At 43.2% G+C, this 27,675-nt stretch overlaps 1 protein-coding gene across 1 annotated transcript in view; it reads left to right on the top strand.

The window, feature by feature from the left end:
• The window catches only part of EXT1 (exostosin glycosyltransferase 1), a 161,199-nt gene extending 134,479 nt beyond the window's left edge, over positions 1-26,720 (top strand). The window contains exons 3-11 of the mRNA XM_052703631.1: positions 3,430-3,537; positions 7,483-7,602; positions 12,442-12,574; positions 13,848-13,966; positions 14,659-14,754; positions 17,475-17,564; positions 22,623-22,783; positions 23,654-23,825; positions 26,245-26,720. Coding sequence (XP_052559591.1) covers positions 3,430-3,537; positions 7,483-7,602; positions 12,442-12,574; positions 13,848-13,966; positions 14,659-14,754; positions 17,475-17,564; positions 22,623-22,783; positions 23,654-23,825; positions 26,245-26,430 — 1,185 coding nt within the window. The 3' untranslated portion in view covers positions 26,431-26,720. The remainder of the gene's footprint in view (positions 1-3,429; positions 3,538-7,482; positions 7,603-12,441; positions 12,575-13,847; positions 13,967-14,658; positions 14,755-17,474; positions 17,565-22,622; positions 22,784-23,653; positions 23,826-26,244) is intronic.
• The last annotated feature ends 955 nt before the right edge of the window (positions 26,721-27,675 follow it).

Here is a 27,675-nt window from a genome sequence, read left to right as displayed (position 1 = left end):
TTTGAGTCTCTGTGGCAACCAGGTTCAGCAGTGTGATGATCAGGTTTCTGTCTCCAGGCTGACTGACACTGACCTACGTTGGATGCAGACAGTGTCTTTTTTTTTTTGCAAGCATCAGCTCATCCCTGGGGTCCTAAGCTTCGTCAATTGTACAGATGCTGCAGCTCCCCTCTGGGATTTGCATCTGTATTTCCTGCTTGTAGGAGCCAGAGTGAAAGGCACTTTTTCCCAGCGGAAGGCTGGGGCATTTCTTGATGTCAGAGAGGAGGCAGATGAGGACACTGTAGAGGGTCCTGGCTTTAGGCACTGTTTTGCCATTTGAGAAGTGTCTTGGAGTTGGCAATAGAGCTATTAGTGAATAGCATCACAACAGTTCTCTTAGAATCATAGACTCCTAGAATCATTTGAGTTGGAAGGCACGCTAAGAGGCCATCTAGTCCACTTCCCCTGCAATGAACAGGGGCATCTACAGCTAGAGCAGGGTGCTCAGAGCCCCATCCTGCCTGACCTTGAATGTCTGCAGGGATGGGGCATCTGCCACATCTCCGGGCAAGCTGTTCCAGTGCTTCACCACTATTACTGTAAAAAACATTGTCCTTATATCCAGCTTAATCACCCTTCTTTTAGTTTAAAACCATCTCCCCTTGTCCTATCACAACAGACCTGTTCATTAACCACAAAGCATTCCAGTTGCTATCACAGAGTACTGTTTATCGTAATGAAGAGCAGCATTCAGGTACCTAAGTCTAGGTGTATGATGTTGTATTTGAAGCCCAGCAGCACCCTTTTGACTTTCTGCTGCTTCTCCTGAAGGATTCAAGATCTCCCATTAGGTGTTTTCATGTCTGCCAACCTTGGGTGAGTGCCTTGGATATCCTAGAGCATCTTGGAAGCACTGAACACTTACATTTAGCCTACAAATCAACACGTGCTAACCTACAAGAGATCCAGGACTGTCATTTTCCTCTTTGCTCTACTCAGGTGAAGTTAAATAGCCCTCAAAGAGTCATAGGATCATAGAATGGCATGGGTTGGAGGGGACCTCAAAGATTACCTCTGCCACAGGCAGGGCCATCAACCTCCAGATCTGGTACTAGACTAGGTTGCCCTAGGCCCCATCCAACCTGGTCTTGAACACCTCCAGGGACAGGGCATCCAAAGCTTGTCTGGGCAGCCTGTTCCAGCACCTTACAGCTCTCTCTGTGAATAATTTCCCCCTGATATCAAATCTAAACCTTCCTCCTTCGGTTTAAAACCATTCTCCCTTATCCTATCACTGTCTACCCAAGTAAAAAGTTGACTACCTTGTTTGTAGGCTCTCTTTAGGTACTGGAAGGCTGCAGTGGGGTTACCCCACAGCTTTCTCTTCTCCAGTTTGAACAAGCCCAGCTCCCTCAGCCTGTCTTCATAGGGGAGGTAGGGAGCTCTCAAAGTGCTGTTCTGTCTCCAGCCTCTTTGGTGAGAGCAGTCAGATTGGTTTCTTTGGGATGACAAGTGGCTTCAGAAACTTCTGAAAAACGCTGCTTAGCGTTTTTCTTGAGTGGGCCACAAGTCATGCAGCTCTTGTTAGATAAATCTTCTCAGGAGAAGAAAGCCGAGAGCGTACCTCGCTGTTCAGAACTTGGAGGCTTCAGATCGGCCAAGATAAAATGCAGGCACTGAGGATTTTCCTGCCAGAGTAGCAGCAGTATACACTGATTATGATGAATTCCCAATTTCTGTCTGGCTCCAGGGCATGTTAAAAAACATAATCCACATTAGTGAAATGTTTTAAACATGAAAACACATTGCTAAGTGTTTTCTGGTTGGCTTTTTTTCATGCACTAATGTCGTTTCCTCACAGAAGATAACAGTTCTTTACACATTGTAAGCACTGCTGTAATGCAGATATGCGGCTAGTCTTAAGATCCTCTATGTATGTTAAAAAGGAAGGTACAGCAGCCTGTGAAGTTGCCCTTTATGCCATTCTTCAGAAGGTACAGGGGGACAGACCTCAGTATGGACCATATTCAGAGCTCACAATCTTGGCTTTATCCAAAGAAAATGAACTAAAGCACAGGCTAATGCAGATCCTCCAGTAACAGGTTGTTCCATCACTTCAGCAGGCTTTTGGCTGGGATCTTACATTGTCATCCAGCTATAGGGAATGTCGTAGTGATCATTTATTTATGGACACATGGCGCTATTTACCAAATATTTGCAAACTTGCTCTCAGTGTAGAGGACTTTACACAACTCATAAAAGATAAAGTAATTTAGATAAACCATACTGATTAGAAATAAATACTAAACTTACATGCTTTTTGTTTGTTTTAAGACCAAAAGCAATTATTGTTTTTATAGGCAGATAATGAAAGATGAGCTGTGTTTGTGCAGTCACTTCTGCTCAGAGAGCTGTTATCAAGCAGGATGGGGAATTCGCTCCTCCTAGATGGAAGAAGTGCTCAGGAATTACATACAAGGGCTGCTCCAAAAGCAATGCCTCCTATCCTATGATGTTGGCCCCCGACGTCAGAGGCAAATGGTGGTGGTATAGCAGTAGAGTCCGAACCTTCCTGCCTGTACTCAGTTACATGTTGTTGCCGTGTGACAGATGACAGCTGAGGGGCAGTTTGACAAAATGGCATCTGACGTGGAAATGCATATGAAGCGAAGGGGTGGAATTGAATTCTTCCATGTGGAAAAAATGGCACCCAGTGACATTCGTCGACACTTGCTGAACATTTATGGAGACCAAACAGTGGATGTGAGCACAGGGGGGCAGTGGCTGGTGCATTCCAGCAGTGCTGACAGTGACAGTAGGTCACTTCCACTGGTGTAGATTTCTAGAAGCGTGGCATGCAGGCTCTTGTTCATCGCTAGCAAAAATGCATAGCTAATGGTGGTGACCTTGTTGAAAAATAGTGTCTTGTAGCTGAGAATTTGTTCTATCAAGTAGTGTTACTGTGTTCTCTGTATCTGCTGTAGTTTTCATGGAAATATACAGGAGGCATTACTTTAGGAGTGACCTGCGTATTATGTGTACTTTCTGTAGGGTTGTCTCACAAGGTATTATGAAACTTGAGGGAGCTAGGTCCCTGCTGAATTCTTCACAAAGCCATTGAAGGCCGTTGGTTTGTATTAAATCCTCTGGGGTTATGTTTGCAGAATTTTAACAGCTTTGCCCTCAGCTGTTAGTATAAAGCACCGCATTTCAAAATCACACTCTACATGCCAACTCCACTTTTGCTTAATTTGAATAATCCCAAAAAGGAAAAACATGGGAATGTGGGATATGATCTGATTTCTTCACCTTGTTGCTTTGTCTTCTGACAACCTTGCATGAGTGTTGGGAAGAACCCATGAAGAAAACAGTAGTTGCACTTGGGCTTGTGCTAATTGTTGGCTGGGCTGGGTTACACCTGCTAACAAGTGCAGTGGTTCTGTGCAGGCTGCCTGTGTGCCCGTGATGCTCAGCAATGGATGGGAACTGCCATTCTCAGAAGTGATTGATTGGAAGCAGGCTGCCGTCATCGGGGATGAGAGGTTGCTATTACAGGTAAGAAAAAGACGGCGACCATCAGCAGATGAGTTGATTGTTGTCTGCTGCCGCCTAAACGGACAAGGAAGATGAATCCAAAAGGTCAGAGCTGTAAAAGAATTTTTATCATGAAGGGATTGTCTGTGTCACGCCAGCGATGAACTCATTTAATATGACATCATTCGTATTCTGACCTGAAGGTCATGCAGCCAGTAGGCCACATGCTTGAACGCAGGAGGCTTTTTTATTTTGCCTAAGAGCTTGACATTTTCTCTGGTGGATGCCTCTCCCAAGCAGGGCTGTCTGGAACTGGAACTGTGGGGAAGGAGAAGAAGCTGAAGGCAGTTCCTGCTCTCCTTTAGAAAGAGCTGGACCTCGGGGCTCCGCCAGTGCTGCTGGAATGGCTGGCTCCTGAGCAAAGCTATCTCTCAGGCCAGAGTTAATACCTGACAGTTTTGTGGGAAGGAGATCCTGAGTCTTTTTGACGTCCAGAACATGCAGCACTTCTTTCTGAAGCATTGCTCACATCCTTCATTGTTAATCTCCCCAAGATCATGGAATAGAAGTGAGCTGAGAAACTAGAAATGCCCTGTTACCTTCAGCATCTGCTTTTGTCTTTAAATCTACTAAGTGTTTTTTTCTGTTTCCCTGGTGGACACTGTAGTCTTTCAAAATTCTTTATAGATTTTTAAAGAATGTTGAGAAGTTGATATTTGGAAAAGTTCTTGAAAAAATGCTTTCCTCAAAGCAGCGTTTGTTGGAACACCGTTGCTCAGCCCAAAGCTGAGACCTACGAGATCTGCAGTGGCCACTGTGCGTCTCGTATGTAGTCATTCTGCATCAGTAGCACTGATGTTCTTCCTGACCTCTTGAAAATGTATTAATGAGGACAAGACAACATTTAGAACTCTTTTTCCAAAATGTGGATTTTGCAGCTTTGGGACAGAGTGTGCTGTTTGCGGAGCACATAGCGCACTAGCGCATGCTGGCTTGTCCCATGGGAAGAAGGGTTCTGTTATTATCTATTCATTTCCAGAGTGGTGAGCTGTTTCCATCTGTGGAGAGGAGTGTTCAGAGGTGCAGGGGGGTTGTCACCCAGAAATTGAAGTACCTTTAAAAATCTCATTAGATGCCTACTTACTTGTCTGAAGATGTAAATATTTGTAAAGAGCTGGCCTAGCAAGCCTTGTGAAGGACTGCCTGTTGTCGATAATGAGACACAAGCTGCAACCCAGAGAAAGATGTTTGGATTTTGCTTCAGTGGACAGTGTTTTTTTTTTCTGAGCAAAATTATTTCTCTCTTTAAATGATAATAATTTGCTGATCTTCATGCTTTCCGGTAACATGCCGTTCGCTCTCCTCACAGCTGCTTCCATATTGAACAGCTACTGCACCATTATTAACACTGTTTTTAAAGAGCTGGCAGAGGGCCTGAATGTCTGCTCTGGGAAATGTTTTTGTTATGTTACAGTTTTTCATTTCCTGTTTTAGAGCAGCTCGGATGTTTTTATTTGCATATTCTCCTCATCACAGCACTAGGAGAATTTAATCCAGCCTTTCTGCATTTATTTTTGCAAGGTGGTTGTTCCCTTCCCCCGACTTACTACTGAAATGACCTTTTATTAAGACGTCATCCAGTTCTAGTAATTCCAGTGTAATCCTGCCAGATTAGTATTAATACATCATTTTCCCCACCTGTCTATCTGGACAAGTAGATTAATAACTAATAAGCAAATGCAGTTAAAATGGGAGCTCAGATTTTCCTTTCCAGCTGTTGCAAGAAAGTGGGCACCAAGGCTTTTTTTTAACCTTGGCACTGGCATTGCCTGACTGCAAGCATAGGCTGGTCTGTGAAACCCTGACTTCTTGCAGTGCCCTTCTTAGGCACAGCGGCCTTCACATTCAGGGGTATGGTGGTGAATGGATATTGATTTCTTCTCTTGCTCTCACCTGTATTTACACACATGTGAGGCTATGAATAATGCGATTGAATGTTTTAAGTTTTTAGAAAGAAGTGCTATATTGCACCTGTGAAGTGGCTTTAATTGTATGATTGTTTTTGGTAATGATCATGGGTGTGATTAATATGTTTGTGTGGGTAGCCAGTATAGACTCACAGACTCGTAGAATCATAGAATGGCCTGGGTTGGAAAGGACCCCAAAGATCATCTCGTTTCAACCCCTCTGCCACGGGCAGGGTTGCCAACCACTAGACCAGGCTGCCCAGAGCCACTGTGTTCATTAACCCAGTACTTACTGGAATTTACTGAAAAAGTAATGAAGACAAAGAATATTCCCCTCCCTGAATAAAATTAGGTGCAGTTAAACACCATTCTGCAACAGCAGCATGGTTGGTTAAAAAAACATGTACGAAAGCCTGGGTTTAGCTTCTGTTTTTCATACTTTTTTGAAGGGAATGTTTTACCTGAAGACATACAGGGAATATGGTGAATGAACCGGCCTTAACGTTCTGAATATTTCCTCTTGACTACAGTCATTACTTTCTTGGAAGCTCAAATTTCTTACTATATATAACTGTGTCTTTAGCAGAGTCAAGATTATTGCATCTGACACTGCACTGTGGACCCACTCTCTTTTGGGATGCTCTGTGTAGAACTGAATGCAAGCAATGCAGTAAAAAACATACTGATTCTTGTGGAAAATGCATTACATGCAAATTCTTAACAACTCCAATTAAATGTGTAATAGGAAATTGTTTGATTGAAGAGCACATGAAACCAAATAACAATCATTTCCACCTCTCAGAATGTTTTAGGAATAAGCGAAGTGTTTTTGGCCAGGGAAGAGTGGATGTGTTGGGATGCAGTTAAATTTCAGAGTGAGCTGGGATGTGCAAAGAGCATCACACAGCTGAGGCATATACTTCTGCAGCTCACGACTGAGCTGAAAGCTCTGTGAAAAATGGCTGTCTGAAAGTGACCTAATTCGAAATCACAAAGAGAGTAGGTGCAAAGGCACAGCTCCTCATTCCTGAAAGAAATGAGCACAGATGTGCAAAATATCTTAGAGGCCTTTCCAGTGCTGTGAGTAGCCCTTGTAATTGAAGCAAATTGCAGTTAAATTCCCTTGATAATGTCAATTTGCGTTGTCAAAGTAGTGTAGTGGAGGCCGTGGTCAAGGTCCTAAGAAGTTAACCAGCGGCATGTATGCTCGTTAGCTTCCCTCCAGTGTGGAAGAGGGATGTGGGGATGGAGGTAGAAGGGAAGCCCTTTTGTGATCCAGCCAGCAGTCCCGATTTTCAATCACAAGTCACTGCAGCAGGACAAAGGGGGTTTTCTTTGTAAGGCAACTTAAAATGTTGCTTTAATGGAGAAGGGGAAAAGAAAGCAGTGTTTTCCCTTGTGAATACCAGGTGTTGTGAGAGACATTACTCTTTCCTCCCACAATAATGAGTAAAATGCAATTTGATCCACAGGTTCCCAAAAAGTGGAGTCTTGCTTCAGATGTCGCTGTGTTTTCCTCAGGGCACTTAGTATTGCCATGCTGTGTAAATGCAATTCCAGATCCCTTTAATATACTCTGAGAGTGGGGATTATCGTTGGACCCAGAGTCCTGCAGGTTCCAGTCTGCTGAACTGCCAGTCCATGAAAAGCTGTGTGTGAGGGATTTATGGAGGAGCTGCTCACTGTGACACAGCGCAGTGCTGCGGAGTGACGGGGAGAGGAAATTTTTGCTTCCATAGAAACAACCAAAAACTGAGAGAAGGCAAATTAAAAAAAGAAAATCATATATTCTAGTGTGCCAATAGCAAAGGTTGTAAAGGGCTGTGTCTCATCTGTATCTCCATCAGGGCTCTAACTGTTGGCACACACATCCTGTTGGATAGGAGCACTGAAGCTGTGCAGATTGCTAATAGAGGAGAGGGCTTGTCAGCAGCATATTAATTTGATGAGACTGCGTTGTTTTCTGAAGCTTCTGACTATATTACATCTTGTATTACAGATTCCTTCTACAATCAGGTCTATCCATCAGGATAAAATCCTAGCACTTAGACAGCAGACACAGTTCTTGTGGGAGGCTTATTTTTCTTCAGTTGAGAAGATTGTATTGACTACACTAGAGGTGAGTAAAAGCCATCTGGGATCGTGCAGAGCAGCGAGGTTTCCTTAGCCATCCGGCTGCTCCAGTGCTCAGCCAGCATCAGACCTTGGGTTTCATGACATGCAGTTGGTCACTGGGGGAAACACTCAGTGTCTTGCTAAGTTTTCTTCCCTAAGGAAATACTTCCTTCGTTGTTGGTATCCACATTAGAGAGCTGACATGGTGAAGAATGGGAGCTGTCTAACACAACGAAAAGTTGTCATGTGTGATCTTGCCTTCACAAGGCTTTATGGCTTACGAATCACTGTCCTTGTCATTGGTAGTAGATATGTTTTTTAAAGAAAACTTTCTAGAATTCATTTCAGAAAAAAATAGGCTGTGAAGCTTCTTGACCATTTCATAGACCACTGATGTCTTGTGATGGGGCTGTCAGTCTGGCTGAAGGAAAATAGGGGCTGGTAAGTTACTGTGTTTTATCTTCACACACAGAATAAGGGAAAAGTTTCTATAAAATATTAATAAATAATCATAATTAGACTGCTATTAAACAGGGAGACAGATGATCTAGAATGTGGAGAGAATCCTTTCTGAATTCAAGGGACGCAGGAAAGATAAAAGGCTCTTTAGAAGTAGGACCCAGGCTACAATTTCAAAAGCAGTTTTCTCTTCTAATTGTTTTGCAATTTTGCACTAAATTTTTTTACACACAGTTAACACTGAAAGGGGCTTGCTTTGTAGGTGCCAGCGTATTCATCTTAGGCTAATTCTTCTTCATTTGCAGCCCTCTTTGTGCAGGGTTGTAAAGTCCCCCTTTTCCTTGCAGAGTGTGAAGGAGGGCTGCTGCCCATGCTTTGTCAGTGGAGGTTGCCCATGGCAGACTCACTTCCAGCTGCTTCAAGACAGTCATTTAGATTTTCCTGTGCTGGTGGAGAAAATCAGCCAGAGAACATTTATGGAGCCCATGGCATAGGTGTTCTTCTCCCCCCATGGCTTCATCCATGCTGCCTAATGAAAACAGCTCTTCACCTTTAGTCTCTCCACGAGTGCTGATGAAGTAGTGGTAATGATCACAGCCCACAAGAAGGTCAGATTAGCAAAGCTGGAAGACCACATGACAGCTCTTGGGGTCTAATTCACTCTTAAAGGAGTACCCCTAGAGACAACCAGGTGTCCGTCATCTGTCCCTTCCCTTTGTACGCCCCACTAAGGATTGCTAAAAGGAGAAGGCTGCACAGCTCTCCTCACTGCCCCTCTCCTTGTGCTGGGCTGATCCCAAGAGACAGCCCCCATGGCCTTGGTATCCATCACATCACGCTCCAGTACACACAGATGTGATTTTAAGTCTGCCTGGACCAGCTACAACACTGACCCACATAGGTGCTCAGGGGACAGGAACACCTGTAATAAAGCTCTGGCAGCTAGATATGCAACAAGCTGGAGTTCCTGCTCGGAGGCAAAAAAAGAGGAAAAGAAAAACAGAAATCTTCCTGCAAGGTTGAATTTAATGGAACCAAATAAGGTACACTTGGTGTTGAAGTTGTTTTCTGGGATTTTCCATTTGTTTGCAAGGGTGGTTTTGCCTTTAGAACCTTAGGTTCTTGTTTTGTTTTATTCAAGATTCTTAAAATTTGTAAAGAAAGCTACAAGGAATTTTGTTCGTATGAACAGACACTCATTTCACATTGTCCAGAGTTAATTTTCTTTAGAAAAGGGGTATAACAGCTAAGAGAGTGATTTTTGCTGTCCGAAATCTGCAAGCAATATATGCCTTTTTTAAAACCTAAGTCTTAAATTCCTGGCAAGAATATTTTTTTCGGGCTTATGTTATCCATCTTCTCTTGCAATATTGTGGTGTTAGAGTGCTCTGATGATACCTGCAGCTTGCTTCAATGCTGTGCCGATATCCAGATATGTGGTTATCAGTGTAGCAAAAGATCAGGTGTCCACAAGGATATCTGCCTTGTATCCTGGATACCTGTGGAAACATGAGATCACATCTTCAGGTCCTTGACCTTTTCACAGCATTTAGTAACCTGAGCCAAACAGCTCATAGCCCAAAATGGGAGGTTAGAAGTGTTTGGCCAGTAAGCCCTCCTGCAGGTCCAGAGGAGCTGCCTGGTGCCATCCACATGGTGTGAGTTATGAGATGGGCATTCATGTGGGTCTGTTCTAGCAGCAGCATCATCCATACACATGTGCCAATGAATCTGCACTTTTTCAGCTTGGTCTTCCGTGAAAACAAGCCCCAGATACACACACCTAAGTACCTGTGCAGCATGCTCAGTGCTCTGCTCAGGAAGAGAGAGGAGGGGAGAGGACAGCACAAAGGGCATGCAAGAAGTGTGTGGTGCTTGGCTGAGGCATATTAGGAAGAGGCAATGATTAAGGTGGTATATGAACTTTTGGAAATATGAAGGTGAGGGAGACAAAAATACTGGATTATTAATGAATTAAAAAGGGAGCTCTCTATGGAGTTCATAACACCTTCCTTCTCTTATTAAACTTCCTGTCATGCCTCACCGCTGGAGACACTGTATAGCTGCTGTCTGTCCCTGCAATGTGGGTAATACTGTGCACTCTGAATTCTAATTGATTGATCCCCCATGTGATCTTTTTTTTATACACTTCTGCTCTCTTTCTGCCGAGTTGCCTTTTCTCCCCTCTATCACTGCAGACAGCTAGATTTCTTACGTAGACCAGGAGTGTGATAAATTAATCCCCGTCGGTGAGCCGTGATGTATGGTGCAGGTCAGCTCCCGTGGCCGGGAGATTTGTATGCGTGCTGTGCACCGAGGGCCGCGTTCCGTGCGTGGCAGCAGGGTCTGCTCAGTGTTAGAGCTGCTCACGCTCCGGCTGCGCTGAGGCAGGGCTGAATGCGAGCCATGTGTTTCCCCTGCAGCCTTGTTGGCTACCAGCTCAGTGGAAATCTCCGCCGTCTGTGAAAACCTCCTGACCGTGTAAATTCGCAGACTTCCCTTATCTGATTATGCTCCTGTTCTGAGAAAAGAGGAGGAAGGAGCTGCAGTATTTAGGCTTCGTGGTAAACACTCGAAAATAAGTGCTTTCTAGGTTCTGTCTTTGTTCAGGGGTATAACTTGCAGATGGGGAAACAGCAGTCAATTTCTTTTCTCCCTCACTGCTCCCACCACATAGGAGGTCTGACAACTGATACACCTCACTTTCCAAATAGCCAGATCCGCTCCTGTCAGTGATGGAAATATGGTCATTAAGACTGTTATTCCCACACAAAAATAAGTTAAATTAACTTAGACATGTCAGCAAATTGCTGCATGTTAGTAATGCTAGTTGACTGTAGGCAAAATCAAGACAAGCATACAAACGCCTGACATTTGCCCCAAGTTAACTGTGCTTACATGGCCACCAGCAGTGGATTGTCTAGCACAAGATAATTAATGCTTGAATTTATTTTATTTTATTTTTGTTATGGCAATCAAGAATTCCAGGGAAATGCCTGATCATGTTCTGTACTCACCAAATGTCCTTGAACTCAATTGCTTGCAGAGATTTCTAGATTGCTTAGACTGGAGCAGCTGCTTTTCTTTGGCTTTTGTTATTTGAGGTCTTTTTGCTTGCTTTTTTTTTTCCTATGCTGTAGATATAGACCTTCTTTAGTGTCATAGACTATAAGGCCAGAATGGACCTAGGGATCGGATTTGCTCCAGAGCCACAGGGTTTCACCCAGATAAGCCCAGGTAAAGGCCAAAGAGAACCAACATGTTGCTGGCATTTGAGCCCTGTGCAGTGCATAAACCACCAATTCCATGAAATCTCCTTAGGAGATCCCAGAAGATGAGCTGCAGAAGGAGGCAAGGAAATCTCGCTTAGCTGTCTTAGCAGAGGATTCTCCCTTCAGCATCCCCCAGCCCCTTCCAATATCCTGTTGCCAGACATGCCAATCTCTCGTGTTTCCAAGGAAGACAAATCTGTAAGAACCCAACAGCAGTGTGGCCCAACAGCAGATTGTACTTAGAAGATTGTGTCGTCTTGGGCTGCTGAATTTGTCTAGTTTTAACTTCTCACTGCTGAATGTTGTTATGCCTTTGCAGCAAGTTTGGGAAAGCTCTTGTTGGTGTAAGAACCAGACTGGTTCTTACATAGTGGCAACTGATCTGAAGTAGCTGCAATTAGTTTTACAAATACAAATTAATTCTATGGCTGTGTATCTTTCTTGTGGCCTGTTGTATTCCAGATGATAAAGTAGATGACCTATCAAATTGGTCTGCCCTTAAAAGTCTGGGAATCTGTGTTTGTGGCCCTCCACAAAGATAGACAGCAGAGTTGCTGAAAGATCTTCTTTTTCAGCCAAGGAGCTGTTGCTGAACTGAGACGTAGAATCAGTGATGTATCTGAATACTAATAACCCTTTATAATAAGCAAAAATGAATAATTAGTGCAGCTTGATTTGCTGAAAGTCTTTGTGGTTTTGAATGCTCTTGTTATCTCAAAATAATACCTCGCTTTGTAATGCCATCCTAAAATAATTATCTTGTGTGAGTTCTGGATAGTAAAACTGACAATGCACTAATCAGGCATACTACCACTAACTCACTCTAATAGATGAAACGATTGACTTTAAATACAGAAGGCAGTGAATTGCAAGGTCCCCACATCCACAGAGAGTAATGAGGTGCTCTGAAGCCTACTGCACAAAGCCTGAGCTGCTGGAGTGGCGTTGCAGTATACTGGTCATTTTGAGAGAGATGAAGCAGGAATGTCTCAGAATTTGTGTGACTCAGCTTTCTGCAAACTGAATGATGATTCCAGTCATTTGGTGTCCCTGAAGCTTCTACCAGTGGCTATTAGAGTCTGTTAATAGTCATTGCCTCTCTTGTTTTCCAGATTATTCAGGACAGAATATTTAAGCACATATCACGTAACAGCTTAATATGGAACAAACATCCTGGAGGGTTATTTGTACTGCCACAGTATTCCTCATATCTGGGAGATTTTCCTTACTACTATGCTAATCTCGGTGAGTGAACTCTTCCTACACTGCAGTGGTATCGGGAATATCGTTGATTATTGAATAGGATGTGCCAGGTGACTTACCATTCATATCTAGTTACTGATGCTTCCTCTTTCCATTCCCTGCTCACTGCAGACTGGAATGTCTCTGACTCATCAACATGCATCATGTGCCTCTCGCTTGCAAATATTGTTTTGAAAAAAAATTGGGTCCCTTCATACTTTCCAGTTGCCGGTAATTAATGCCTGAATTACTGACCCGTTCGTGGCCCAAGGGGACATAAGAAGGATAGGGTTTTTTTGCTTACTTTGTTTATTTGTGTTTGGCAAATTGGAAAAGTGGTAATTTACCCATGACACTTATAATTGGAGTGCATAGTGGGTATGGATTTATTCTCCATACTCTGTGTCCTCTTACAGATTCCAGTAGAGGGAATGAATAGAAGTTAGGTCCGTGGCTTTTTCTGAAACAGATTCAGTGATGAATTCTGTGGGGGGTGTGTCTGCAGTCTGAAGTGATCCTGCTTATGAGACTGCTTCCACTTTTGGCACAGGCTGTGCCATCCCACTTGTGTGATCTGTGCTGCCCACCTGCTAAAAATTCACAGTTACCATCATAAAGAAGGAGGAGAAGGTTTCTGTGGGAATTTTAATGAAAAAGGACTATGACCCCACACAGATGAGTGTAGATAAGACTGAGAGCAGTAATGAAGGGCAGAAGCCAGTACGACCTGTTATTTCGGGCAGGAAAGTAAATCACAGCAAGACAAAAATACCAGAATTGAAAGGCAAGGATGTAAATAGAATTGTCAGCTCAGGAGGTAACTGAAGATGCACGTGGGTGGGGATTGATCCAGAAAGAGCAAAAGCCTTACAGCAGCTTAATAGAACTAAGGAAACAGAACATAGTTCCGGAAATGAGGGATGTACCTGTAGAAAATGTCATGCATTCAGAGCCGGGCAGCAAAACCAGACAGCCAATGTCAAGAAATTTCATTGAGCAAACTAGGTATTACCTGTGGGGCAAAATGGATGAAGGAAAGAAATCACAGGACATCTGTGGAAATAACAAGAGAAGGCAGTAACTGTATTGCAGTCAGGTATTTCAGAGGAGGTGGGAGTGAAGTGAAGTGTCATCTCTGATCCATGACTTAAAGAGATGACCTAAAAGATTGGGAAGGCTTGCGTTAAGCACGGGTTGCTTTACCATCTCCAAGTCCTTTAATCTCTACTAAATGGGGCAATTTTGTCTTTACTGAATGCATATCTGTTTGCTTCAGGTCTGAAGCCTCTCCCCACATTCACTGCCGTTATCCATGCAGTAACTCCTCTGGTTTCCCAATCTCAGCCTGTGCTGAAACTCCTGGTTGCTGTAGCCAAGTCCCAGTACTGTGCACAGGTAAGCAGCACTGTTTGTCAGTCACATTGGAGACAGAACTACTGTCCCAGGAGTGAAGAGCCTATTGATTTCAGGTCTTCTCAGTCTACATTCAAACCCTTGTTTCTGTTCTCATGTTTCCTTTCTCTGAGATGTCTAGTGTCTGTGACCTGCATGCATGGGAAACAAAAGTTCTGAGTATGATGTGGTTGGAACAGAGACAATAATGAAACCCCTTTGTTTCAGGAGACAGGTAGAACAATGATTGCACTTTGAAGATCAGGTTTGTGTATGCTGCAAACTGCAAAAGGATGTCTGTGTCTCAAGAGTCTCTACATGATTACCTTTCCTCCTACTGTGGCTCTTAGACTCAGCAGTGCCAAGATTTTAGCTCCTCTAAAAGAAACCTCAAGGAGTTCAGTGGGAGCACCCTCTTACAATGGAGAATCACAAGTATTTTAGCCAAAGTAAATCAGTGACATCCATGTGACCTGGCTTAAACTGAGACTTCCTGAGTTCTTGTTCAGCTTACATTTACTTGAGAGGATGTATATAATTAGGATGAATGAAATTACTGTAGGAAATGTTGTTTTTATACAGATTTGTATCATTCTTGTTAGTCTTGACATTCAAAATCTGGAGATCTGAATCTGTACGGCTTGGGCTGCATTGCCAAAAGCAGTGTGTGATCGTGGTCCAATATTCTCTTTCAGATTATTGTTTTATGGAATTGTGATAAACCCCTCCCAGCCAAACACCGCTGGCCTGCCACTTCTGTGCCTGTCATAGTCATTGAAGGAGAGAGCAAGGTAAGTGGACAGAAGCATCATAAAAGATTGCATATTTTCTCTGATGGGACCCAAATTTATTTTTCCAGCTGCTTTGATGAAAGCTTTCCCAACTCCACGTCAGTCCTTTTCTGTTCCTTGGCCTCTTGTGTCAGCTTGGTCACAGAGTCATATTTCATGCACTTGGCCGTGCTCTCAGAAATCCTCAGCCTGGCAATCAATGCCAGCAGCCTGAGACTCATAGGTGGGGTCCTATTTTGAAATGTGGTTCTGAGAGTGGGTAGTTCTGACCTTATCTTTGGAGATTACTCCCTGCAGATGCATGGAAGTGGTGATGCAGCTGGATTCACTGAGTTGTAGCAGTCAGAGGCAAGGCTTTGGGATCAGCTACAGACTCAAAAACAGAGGAAAAGATGAGAGTGAATAGCACTAACCCACCTTTGAAAAGTACCTTCTTTCATGGCCGTGTAGGATACTTCTGTCAGCAAGGGGATCCCACCATGAAACAAAGGAAGGGACAAGGGCTGCTTTCTTGGAAATGAAACCACTGTGTCATCTCCTGTTGTGCAACAGACTTGTTTGTTTGCAATTCCACAGAGCTGAAACAGACAGCACTCAAACTAAAAAAATTTTTTTAAAATCCGCAGTGAAGTGGATGATTCCTCTCCAAAGTCAGGCCTGAGAAAAGCAGGGCTGCTTCTGTGGGCTCCTGGGCTCTGAGTGACACACACGTGGGCTGGTCCCCTTTCCGTCTCTATTATCTGGCTCTCAAGCTCTGCATTTGCAAACAGAACTTTCAGCTGCTTTGGCTGTACAGTCCTGTTTAGAATTCATGTTTGTATCTTCGATCTTTTGCCCCAATCACCTTAATAAGGGGAGAAACAAGGGCCCTGCAAAGTTTTCATCTAATGGCATGTGCCTTTAGCTAGCCTTATATATGTATCAGGAGAGTTGCTGCAGGACTGAGAAAGGCTGTAGTGGTTTTTGAGCCTTTGCACGTTTTTTTTTCCTTTCTGGAAAGCTTGCAGAGGTGAGATAGAGGAGAAGACCTTTGACCGGTTCCTCTGCGTTTGTCAAAATGGGCCCGGGCACTGTTTAGATTACAAATGAGTCTCCTGAGTACACAAAGGTGTGTTTGTAGTGGACAGTCTCATCTCTTTTAATATCCCAGTGTACGCCAATGGCTTCTTGTGCAGAAAAGCTGCTTGTTTGGACAAAGTGTGCAGAGCCAGAGCTGTCCAGTGCAGAGGTTGTACAAAGGAACTGCTTTTTTCATCTTCAGGCTTGACGGAAGCATACTGGCAGGCACAGTCACTATGTGCAGGGGATTGCAGAGGTCTGCCTTTACCTAACCTGCACTCCTGTCCTTAAAATCAAGATATATTATCGCATGCATTTTACAACAGAGAGCTTTAACTACTAAAAAAACAGCTGGGTAATTCTGTCTGTTTTCCATGGTCTATAAATGAATAGGATGAGAGTCTTGGTCTCCCGATGACCTCTTGTTCTGCTTTGCCTCTGCATAAGCAAAGCAAAACTGCCAGAACCTGCCAACTCACCTCTCCCTCACAGCCATGGCCTTCCAGGAGTGAGGCCCATCACAGTGGCGAAGAGATGCTCTCCAGACAGACACTGTGAACCTCCTGACATGGAAGGCAGAGCCCTCTCTGAATCGAGGCATAGATTTAGGGTACTGCTTCTGAACAGGCTGCAAGGGACACAGTACTGACCACGACCATAATGTACTACATGCAAAACTCCACTGTGTCCTTGATTCCAGAAAACGATCTCTCCCAAGAAGGCCTGCTTTTTGTAGTTATTTCTTGGCATAATAAGCTTGAAAGGAAGTCTATTACATACCCAGGCTATTTTTCTTAGCAAATGAGGGAAACAAATAGCATCGTGTCCTTATTACCACTCATCAGTTCTCAGAAGGTGCTGATTAGTCTTGTAAAGAAACCGTATGGATTCTCATCTCTTGCTGTTACCTTTTTGATTTCACTTTCCCATCCATTTCCTATTTCAGTGAGAACTATCCTGCCATGCTTTAAAAAAAAACATTCTGCATATAGATTTTATATGTATATAGCTGTGTCACTTAAAAAAGTGACTTTTAGACATGCTACACGGTCAACATAATTCTTGTTGCAAACAAAGCCCGACAGATAATCAAGTTCCTTAATGTATTCTCCTTTTTTGATGAATAACAATGCATCACATGGCAGCAGCTCCCTATTGATTCAGCAGTAATGACCAGAGATGGAGCTGTGCCACTTACAGAGGTAGAGTCCTGGCAGCATAATTTCCTCCACACACATGTACTTCTTGGCTTCCTAGCCGTAACCTTACGAGCACTACAGAGTTCTTGTCAGCACTTCGTTGTCTCTAAGCCTCACACCCCATGGAAGAGCAGAGGTACAGAACTAGCTTCCAGGGAAGCTCTGGTACATCTAATTCTCAGTGTGGACCATGACAGTTTGTCACATAAGGAAAGCAGCCTACTCAAAAGAGAGAGATCTGTTCAGAAATTATTCCTCAGCTAGGAGGTATAAACTGACTGCTGGGGTGACAAAAATGTCATTCTTTCCCTCATGAGCTGAGTGGTCCTTTCTGTCAGACAGACATGCAGTGTGCCTCAGATGAAAGGACATAGGAGTGAGGAATGAAATAGAGTATTTCCCAGGGAAATTAGTCCTTTAAGTGATTTTTTTTCTTCCCTTTCCTGCCTTGGATACCCACAGGTTATGAGCAGTCGCTTCCTACCCTACGACAACATAGTGACAGATGCAGTGCTAAGCCTGGACGAGGACACCGTGCTTTCAACCACTGAGGTAAGCGCCTCTGACATCTGGAGAGCCTGCCCGGCTCCTTGGCCAATCCTTGGCACAGCAGATAGGCTCTTCTCTTGCTGGTGGCCAAATGTTAAGAGGTTTCCTGTGATACTCCTCAGATTTTCTGTTTTTCACTTGTTTCAGAAACCCTGCCACTGACTGCCATCAGAAGAGCTTTTCACCTCGGTTAATTGGCTCATCATTAGCATATGGTTCTTCCGCTCTTTATTATTTTAGTAACATAGCTGCGGGCGGGTGTAGGCAGCCAGGAGCAGTCGACTTTAACTCTGTTCTCACTTTTCTGATTAGGATAGGTTTTTTTTCCCCCTGTGCTACCAGTAGGATGTAGGTGGGGAAAGAAGGGGTGTCAGCAGCAGGGGATTGCTGTTGCTCCAAAAGAGAGCATTGCCATCTAATACAGCATTTGCTGGGGAATGTTTTCTTGCTGGCTGTTGTGTCTTCCCATAAAGTTGGAGATCTTGGCTAGTTGGGGTGTTGGAGTGTTTGTGCTAAGAGGAAGATAGCGCTAAGGAAGAAAAATACTGTAGAAAAGCAATTTTTACAACTGGGATGAGTATTGATTTCTGGAACCTCTTTCCAAGAACCACAGGGGAAACTGTTGACAGTTTATATAGAGTGCAATATTTGGGAAATACATTATTAATGACGGCCAGGGAATAGCTTGAAAAAATTGATTTTCTTTTGTTTTCCCTTTTTTTTTACCCCCCATGTTCATGGTTATTCTTTTCCTCCTCATTTCACCTTTATAAAAGCGCTTTCTTTGTCAGTGATGTGGACTTTTCACTGATATAATTGCTGCTAGTGAGGAAATGCCTAACATTAGCCACCAGTCACTGCTGTATATCCTAAGATGTCACTGAATTTGTTCTAAATGGATGAGATTGTAGGTGTTGTTCTCCCCGGTATGGTCTTCTTGTGCTGTGGTTAAGCTGCTCCAGATGGAGCCATGGTAGCCCTCTTCTGCTTCTCAAATGGCATTGAACCTATGCGATACCAAGGTTACATCCTGGTTGCTCCTGCAAGATGAGAAAGAATACAGCTGCTCCCAAATCATTTATGTGTGCAGCCTGAGAAATCCTAAACACTGAAATGAAGACATTTGTCCTGGGGCTGGAGATCCTAAGCAGCTTTTTGTTCAGGATGAAGAGAGCTATCTCAGCTCCTCGTGGTAAAAACTGCCAGGTTCATTGTACTGAGGTAGTAGGTACAGCAGTCCAGCCTGTGGATTGCAGGAGGATTTGGGGCTTTTGTTTTCTTTTTGCCTAGTATTTATCATTATCCTTATTTTGTAGTCATTCGGACTTCTGGAATGCATGTGAGACAAGGTTTTTCTCATTTGGCTTGGCTGTATTTTACACTGAACATTTTGAAATGCAAGTGTTTGTTGTTGTGTGACATAATGTATGCGTTTTTTTGTGGATTCCTCCCTCCTGTAAGCACGATGCTGCGTGTTTGCATGGTAGGTTTTGGCTCTGAGCCTCCTGTCCCTGTGCTTTTGGTGGCTCTCTGAGAAGAACTGAGTTCTTTCTTCTCCTTCACTTCTCATCACGCAGCTTACACAAAGAAACAGCCTGTTTGAAATGCTGAGTGTGCATAGTGTGCACTATGAAACTTGCCTCAGAACTGACTGCTCATGGGTGGTCATTGTGGCAAAGCTTCAGGGACCAGAAGAAGCAGTTTAGCAGCATGGTCAAACATGATCACATTCCTGCTGGGAGGAGCAGTTGCCAGACACATCTTCTGCCCTGTCCAGATCTTGTGGACTATCAGTCTCCCCTTTGCAGCAGAACGGCGTGTGGTTGCTCTCTTGAGAAGAGCTCTGTCATGTGCACAGAGGGATGTTTGTGTGGGAAGTAATTAGAAATCAGTGTGAGTTAGGAATAGTATGAGGATTTAAGGGACTGGCAGCCGGATTGGCTTTTCCTGCTGATCATCTGAGTGGCAATGCTGCAAAATTACACAGGATAAGGACCAGTTTGGGGTTTTTTCTGTTAGGATGGTTGGTTTAGTGGGTACAAGGGCAGATACTTGAATACACAAGTGAAGACACTGGGTGTTGCTGCTTTGTTATTTATTTAAGTTTGAGATTCTCAAACGTCTCTAAAGAAAACAGATGTCAGGCTTTATAGGACAGGGAAAAAACCTTTAGCTCTTTCATGTGGTACTGATTTGGATGCGATCAGAACTATCAAAAAGATAACTGGTTTGTGCACATTGACTTTCTAGTTGGCCTCAGATTCCTTGAAACAACTTGAAAGAAAGTAACCAGTCCTTAGTGTTGTGTTCCAGTACATGTGTGACTCTTCTGTTTCATAAAAGTGCTTGTAAATGAGGGAAGTCTGACAACAATCACACAAAATGTGACTATTCTCATAGCAGCTGTTCTTTGTCTAACCTCTACACCCTTGACTTTGGCTGTATTCTTGAAAGGTTTTCCAAGCATTTTTGAGCAAGGTTTTGGTCCCTCTGGTACAGAGGGAACTATGCAATGCAGAAACAAGACCCCCTTTCTCTTGGATTTGAATGGAACAATCAGAGTTGTCTTTCTTTTTAAAATTTTAATCTAGCTTGAGCCAAGTTGAATTGAAGGGACTGCCAACCAACTTTCACAGAAAATAAAACATAAATAAAAAATTTTCCATATGTGTTTTTACCAAACACCTTTCAAATCAAATGCTGGTGAGCCTTCTGCAAACTACCCCAACCATCCCTTTCCTCTTATTTGTTTGGTGGGATTCCAGGGCAGCAATCCCGTATCAACCTTTCAGTTCCCTAAGGTTTGAATTATTAAGCTAGTTTCAGTGAGATAAATAAATAAATGAAAGAATCTTTATGTCAGCATTTAATATCTTCTTGTGATTTATACAGTAAAATCCATTTTTTTTAAAGCACAGACTCCTATGGAATCTACCTCTGTTTTTATTAAGCTATCATTTTAACCCTTGTGGTCATACATACAGTCTTAAAGGTGTCACCTCAGCACATTAAGGGCTCAGAACAGATGGATAATATAAAAGAAATCCACACTGATTGCTTGTTTTAATCTCACCAAGCCACCCCTATAATTTAAGGTGTTTGATTCCTGATTTTCCAAGCTTTCTGTTGACAGTACTGAAATGGTAGGTAAGTGAAATGCATGAATATGTGCAAAAGGTTCAGTTATCCACATGGCTTTTAGCACTCTATATTGCATGTAAGTACGCAGGCCACTCTGAAAGTAATGCCTCCTATTTATTTTCATGGAAACTACAATAGATATAAAGAGCATGGTATCACTATTTGATAGAGCAAATTCTACGTAACAGCTTCATGATAATATTTTTCACATAGTCACCACCTGTAACTGTGTATTTTTGCCAGTGATGAACAAGAGACTGCATGCCACACATAAAAATTGACCAGTAGAAGTGACCCTCTTTTTGACAGCTGCTATGACAGTGTTACTGATAAGAAAATGTTGCCCATTCAATCCACCTTTTGTCAAGCTGAACAGATGAAAGTTAGGAGGCACCAAATCTTGACTATATGCTGGGTGTGGTAGGACAGTCCAGCCCAGATTGGTGCTCCATGATTTTCAAATGGGTCTGGGGCTTGGTGTTCTTATGTTGCAAGAGAAGGATTGTTTTCTTCTCTGGCCTGGCACTGGAAGTTCAAGCCTTCAGCTTAGTGTTGTGATGGTCAGAGTCGATGGTTTGTCCTGGTTACAGGAAATCCAGAAGGATCACCCCCTTCCTAACCCAAAGGACAGTGCACATCACTTTACCCACTGACAGCTGCATCTTGAACCTTTTCTTCAATGAGGAATTCAAATGTCACCACTCCATGGAGTGCTGTTTTGACTATGGTTGTTAATGATGACACCACATCTCGCCACCAGTGATGTTGTGATCCAGGAAACTGTCCCCTTCAGCCTCATGTTGGTTCAATAGGTCCTGACAAACTTGCACATGCTGTTCTTTCTGTTCCTGTGTGAGCATTTCAGAGACTCATCTGGCACAAACTTTGTGACATTCCAACATTGTCACCATTGTGTCCAACACTGAAGCCAGTATTTAGCCCTGTACATAGTTCCCTGGTTGTGATCTATCAGTTCATGTGGACGAGCTGATCAAGACGCTCTTCATTTCATCCAGAATGTGGCTTGTCTTTCACATCATTGTTGCCACTTCTGAATTTCACCACCCACCACCTCACTGTGCTGACATCCACCTTTTGATATTCATAAGTGTTCAGCAAGCATTGGTGAATGTCACTGGGCACCATTTTTTCCACTTGGAGGAATTCAGTTCCATATCTTTGCTTCATACACACTTCCATATCAAACACTGTTTTCATAGAATCGCCAAGGTTGGAAAAGACATCCAAGATCACTCCAGCTGTCCACCTACCACCAATATTTCCCTGAAGACACTGAACTGTGTCTTCTAGTACATCTAAATGTTTTGTGAACAGTTCCAGGGTCAGTGATTCAACCACTGCCCTGGGCAGCCTGCTCCAGTGCCTAACCACACTTTTGGAGAAGGAATTTTTCCTGACATTGAATCTGACAGTTCATATTCCTGTCATTTTGTCAGTCTGCCCCTCTGCTGCCATCTACAGCATGATAACAATGGGGAATGGAATATTGGTGGGAAGGTTCAGCCTCTACTGCCATACCACCAATATCCACCTCTGATTTCGTAGGCCAACATCATAAAATAGGAGGCATTACTTTTGGAGCAGCCCTCGTACAAATGCATGCACCTACAACAGTTCTTTCTGTAACTTGAAAAGGTTTGATATGTAAAGGGCAAGCTTGAAAATGTTAATGTAATGCTGTGATGCTCTAGACTCCCTTTAATAGAAACCATTAAAATGTGCATAATTATAGGGCAAAATGTCAAGCAGTCAGTTTAATTTACTGATGAATACACAGAATTAATGTTTTGCAACAGTTCCAAGATTTTGAATTATGAATTAGTGGCAAGGTAATATTTTGTTTGTCGACATTTATTGAAACAGTTTTGGTATTCATTTGGTCTGTGCCTTTGTCTGCAGGTGGATTTTGCCTTTACAGTTTGGCAGAGTTTCCCGGAGAGGATTGTGGGGTACCCTGCTCGCAGTCACTTCTGGGACAACACTAAAGAGAGGTGGGGCTATACCTCCAAGTGGACTAATGACTATTCCATGGTATTGACAGGAGCTGCTATTTACCACAAGTAAGAACCCAAAGCATCAGCTGTTCTCCTTCTGTATGAAACAAAGTGGTAGTGGGAAATGAAAGACATTCTTCCGGGGAGGGGAAAAAATGGAAAGATAATAAATGGGTCTACTTTTTATGGGGTAATAATTTAAGTTCTCAGTTTAGCTCTGGGGATCTGGTAATCATTATTGCGCTTGTTGGGTCCCTTTGAAGTCACTTGTATTTTGAGGCGGTCGGACCACTCTTTTTAACATCAGGAATTACGCACTTCAAAGAGTTCCCGAATTCATTAAGCTGCTCAACTGAATGGCCTGTAGCATAGCAGAAAGGAGTTTACTTCCAGACCAGCACTGGATATGTGCTGGCTGACAGCTGCAGTCTGCAAAGTCTTCTGGCTACTCTAAAAACGTAGTGCAATGGGCACATTGTAGGCCAGCATATTGCAGCATACTGGAGAAAACCCCTGTTGTTAGAACTTCCGCAGACCAAAGGCATCTCTAGATGTTAGGAAAAAGTCAACATATTCTTCAGTACCTAATCCAGATCTTAGCAGAGGAGAGGACAGACTGTAGGGGATGATAGAGGTCCGAAGGAGAATAGTTTGAACAATGAGGACAGTAGCAGGCTGATATAATGGAGTTCCTCTGACTGAACAGTTTTGAAAAGAAAGATGGGGGATGAATCAGTATTGGCAATTACAGTATAACAGTGGAAGTGCTCTAAGTCCTACTTCTTGATACATAGGTCTGCATTATTTCTTTTAACCGAGGTTTTTTTTTTTAAAGCTATATATTTTGTTTCTTAATATTAATAATATTCTTATATTTTGTTTCTTAATTAATGCTGAATTATTAATTCTCTTAATAACCCTACTGTTACTTTCCAGATATTATCACTACCTGTACACTCATTACCTGCCTGCCAGCCTAAAGAATATGGTGGACCAACTGGCCAATTGTGAGGACATTCTAATGAATTTTTTGGTGTCAGCTGTGACAAAATTGCCTCCAATCAAAGTAACGCAGAAAAAACAGTACAAGGAGACCATGATGGGACAGGTATGTATCCATGGATTATTTTAGCTGTCGGGATGTATTAATATTTAACATTTTGAATTCCATATTAGGCTTACAGAATGAATAACATTCTGGCTGTTTTTTGCAGTTTTTAGCTTGACAGAGCTATAAGTTACAGTATAGATTTTGTTACTATAGTGAAAGAAAATCCAGAAGGAGTACTGGCAGGCACCTACTTCTTAATTTCTTACACTGTGTTACTTACAGTGATCCCAAACTCATGGAACGTTTATTTTAGTGACTGAATTTTAGTTAAACTCCCAGTTTTCTAATTAAATATTCTGGAGAGAAGACCTCATGGAATGCTAGAAGCAGAAGTAAATTCTGAAAAGATTTTATATTTTTAATTATTTTTAATGAATATTATATACTAGTAGACATATAATGGGATTATATATATTCCTTATGTACTGGGGATATATAATGCGTATCGTACCTCCGTGCTGTTTTGAAGTATATTGTGTGTTGCAAGTGCTGATTGTCACAACAGAGGTATGTTTTGTTGCATGGTGTCATTATAACTCACTAGCAGCCATGAAGTGGGTACTGTGGGGCCTCTTCCATCTATTAAGTATTCTGTAATTGCAGAAATGGATATTCTAGCAACAAGGACACAGGTTAACTTGAAGGGTATCTGCTCTTCCCTTGTGTGACTGAGCAATGGGAACAGGGACAAGTCCTAAGTAATCTATCTGTGCTGCCACAATGTCTATTATCAATACTTCCAGGTTTGCTATGGGAAGGGGGGTCAGGCAGAATGAAGAGGCTTTCTTTTTCCCCTCACATTTTCTCCTACTAGCGTTGTCCATGTCTTTGGCAGGAGAGTGACTGTGCCACTTTGTAGACTCCATTATCTGTATGCCACTGCACAGGAATGTTCTTTGGCTGTTTGGCAATGGCTGAACAATCATTTTTCTTTTTTCAGCGTGGGTAGCTTGAGTCATCTATGAACTATAACTCTCTCCTAAAGACAAGTTGTTTGTGCAGCTTTGGGAAATGTAATGGACTATGTTCATAATTCCTTGAAAGACAAATAAAAAAACATAACCTCAGTGTTGTGACAGAGATTAACAGTCATATGGAAATTCATTGCTAATGGTCAGAATATTTGCTTTAATCCTCCAGCAACAAGCTTTAGTGACTCTGTATAATCAAGAGTCCATAATCAATGCACATAATAAGCTACCACTTGTGCTGAACTGGACAGGCCTTGGATAAAGATCAAGTCTGATACAACAATCCTTTGGCAATTCCCTGACTTCATCAGCTTCTTCACATTTTAATTAACGCACTTTGAGCTTATGATATTTGTTTTTAAAGTGTAGTAGAAACATAAGTGCTATAGAGATGCATGAGAAGTGGCACAAAACAAAATGGAGCAGCTTCACAGCATTTATAGCTTCCCTTAAATAATAGCTCTATTGTTTTCATACACGTACTCTAAGTACAGATATAGAACAATAATTGCATTCAGGCTGTTAGGTCTTATTTTTTCAGAGATGCTGATTTTCAATAGACTTTCATTGGAATTATAGCTGTCCTCAGCTTTAGAAAATTAGTCCATAGAATTTTACATATATGCAACCTGTGGTGTTTTCCTCACATCAGAGTTTATCATGATGTAATGTGGAACTTCAGTTTATTTTCTCTAAGACACTACTGTCTTCTGCACTGGTCTGGACAGATGCGCTTTGTGGAAGCAATCTGTTTTTCCCTGCTGGACATTTGCAAACAAGTAATGTTAGGCATGTATGGACTTCAATTGAGCTTAGTTACAAGCCACTTGAAATACATATCGATTTCTGGAGGTCTGGACTTTTTTCCTTTCCTTTTTCTTTTCCTTTTTCCTCACCTCCTTCCTTTCCTCTCCTGTTCCCTTTCCGTTTCTCTCCTTCCCTTTCCTCCCATTTTTCCTCCCTTCTCCTCCCCCCTTTTCTCCCCCTTCCTTTCCCCTCCCCTCTCCCTTCCTCCCTCCTTCCCCTCCCTTCCCCTCCCCTCCTCCCTGTGATTTTTAATGTCTTGCTCTCTCCCAAAATAGAGAGAGATGAGGTGAGGCAATGTGCTGGCAGGTGATGGGAGGCCTGCCCAGGATTGTCATGATGTGGGTGACACTAGACACAGTGAGACTCTGCTCACCATGCTGTGTGGCCCTTAGCATGGTTTTGGAGGCCAGGGAGGCCAGCCTGCCATCAGCAGCTGCCATTACACATGGGGTGTCCATCCTCTGACTTGATGCCCCTCACAGAGCAGATTTCTGTAGACAGTGCTGCAGGGCAGGCTTCTACCAAGCCCTGTTGCAGCTGCACGGCTCTGTGTCTCCCAGGCTGAGGCACCCACCCTCTGCTGCCATTTCGTTGCCTTCTTTCCAGTCACTGCTTAACTTCTGCTCCTCTCCACACAGACATCCCGGGCCTCACGCTGGGCTGACCCCGACCACTTCGCCCAACGGCAGAGCTGCATGAACACTTTCGCCAGCTGGTTTGGCTATATGCCGCTGATCCACTCTCAGATGAGGCTCGACCCCGTCCTCTTTAAAGACCAGGTCTCCATCCTGAGGAAGAAATACCGAGACATTGAACGACTCTGAGGAGCGCTGCCCATGGGGCCCAGCTGCCCCAGCCCCACACGGCCGCCGTTGCCTGGAGCCGGACTGTGCCGGGCCCGGCCGCACCCGGACATGGCGAGCGGCACCCGGCGGTGCGCGGCTCCGCACTGCTTCCCTGCCCGGCAGGCCTCTGTCGCTCACGACTAGGTTGTGTACAGTTTCATTATGGAACATTAAATAATTATTTTTGAAATGATTGCTATGCAGGTTTAAACTTTTTTAATGATAAAAAAAAAAAACTATTAAAAACAGAGTTCTTTCTTTAATCAAAATTGTGTTGGTTGTGAATATTTCAAAGCTGCCATTTCTTTCTTTCATGCGTTTGATTGTCATAGCAATTTTCATTCATTTTTCCCCTGCAATGTTAAATGCTTGAATCTCACGGGGAGAAAATGCAGCAGGTTCAGGAACAAATTGAGCACAAGCAGGACAGAAATGAAGTATTATGTTTCTCCTTAACTGCTGATTTTTGTGATATTTCTTCTCTTCATTTTCCACAAGCCGGTTGTGGCCGCTATGGCAGAGCTCCTTTGGACGGGCAGAAAACCAGAGAGCCCACAGCGTGTGCAGTTCCTGCTGGCTGATGCCTGGCTTTGGGCAGGGAGAGGAGCAGCCGTGCCAGGAGCAGGATGGCAGCGGGGCCTTCATGCACGCAGGAACAGGGGCTGCTCGCAGCAAGGCCTTGTCCCCATGGCCCTGCTGCTGGGCCAGAGCAGTATGGCTGGGGGCAGCGCTGCTGCCAGGCCACAGCCACTGAGTCTCCAGAAATAGCTTTGTTTGGAGAGCAGAAGGGGTGTTGGTGCAAAAAGGGAGCATGTTAGTTCTTGCAGAGCAGGAATTGGGCGTGTAACAAAGTGTTTTATATGGAATCAAACTGTGGGCTTCTCGCTCTCTCTCTCTTCTTTTTTTTTTTTTCGTTTTTTCTTTTCATTTTTTGGACATGCAAATAGTTGGAGAAATTCCCTTCTGGATTTCTGCACCTGAAGCAAAATATGTTGTCAGAGATCAGTACTGGCAGCAGCAGGTTCTCTTGGGTTTGCATGAGGCAGGGTAACTTGGGCTGAAGCCTGCCTTGAAAGTACCGGTGTAGCTCACTCCCAAAATGATTTTATCATTTCAGATGGAAGCATTTTTTAAGTTGGAATATCCCAATTGTTCACTTTTCTGTAATGCTTTGCTTATTTATGCGTTTTCTCAAGTGAAGAGTGAAAACAAAGGGTCAGGAAG

The sequence above is a fragment of the Tympanuchus pallidicinctus genome, unplaced genomic scaffold (assembly GCF_026119805.1).
Source record: "Tympanuchus pallidicinctus isolate F22 unplaced genomic scaffold, pur_lepc_1.0 scaffold5, whole genome shotgun sequence".
In the NCBI taxonomy this organism is placed as follows: domain Eukaryota; kingdom Metazoa; phylum Chordata; class Aves; order Galliformes; family Phasianidae; genus Tympanuchus; species Tympanuchus pallidicinctus.
This window is presented reverse-complemented; position numbering and strand designations above follow the sequence as displayed.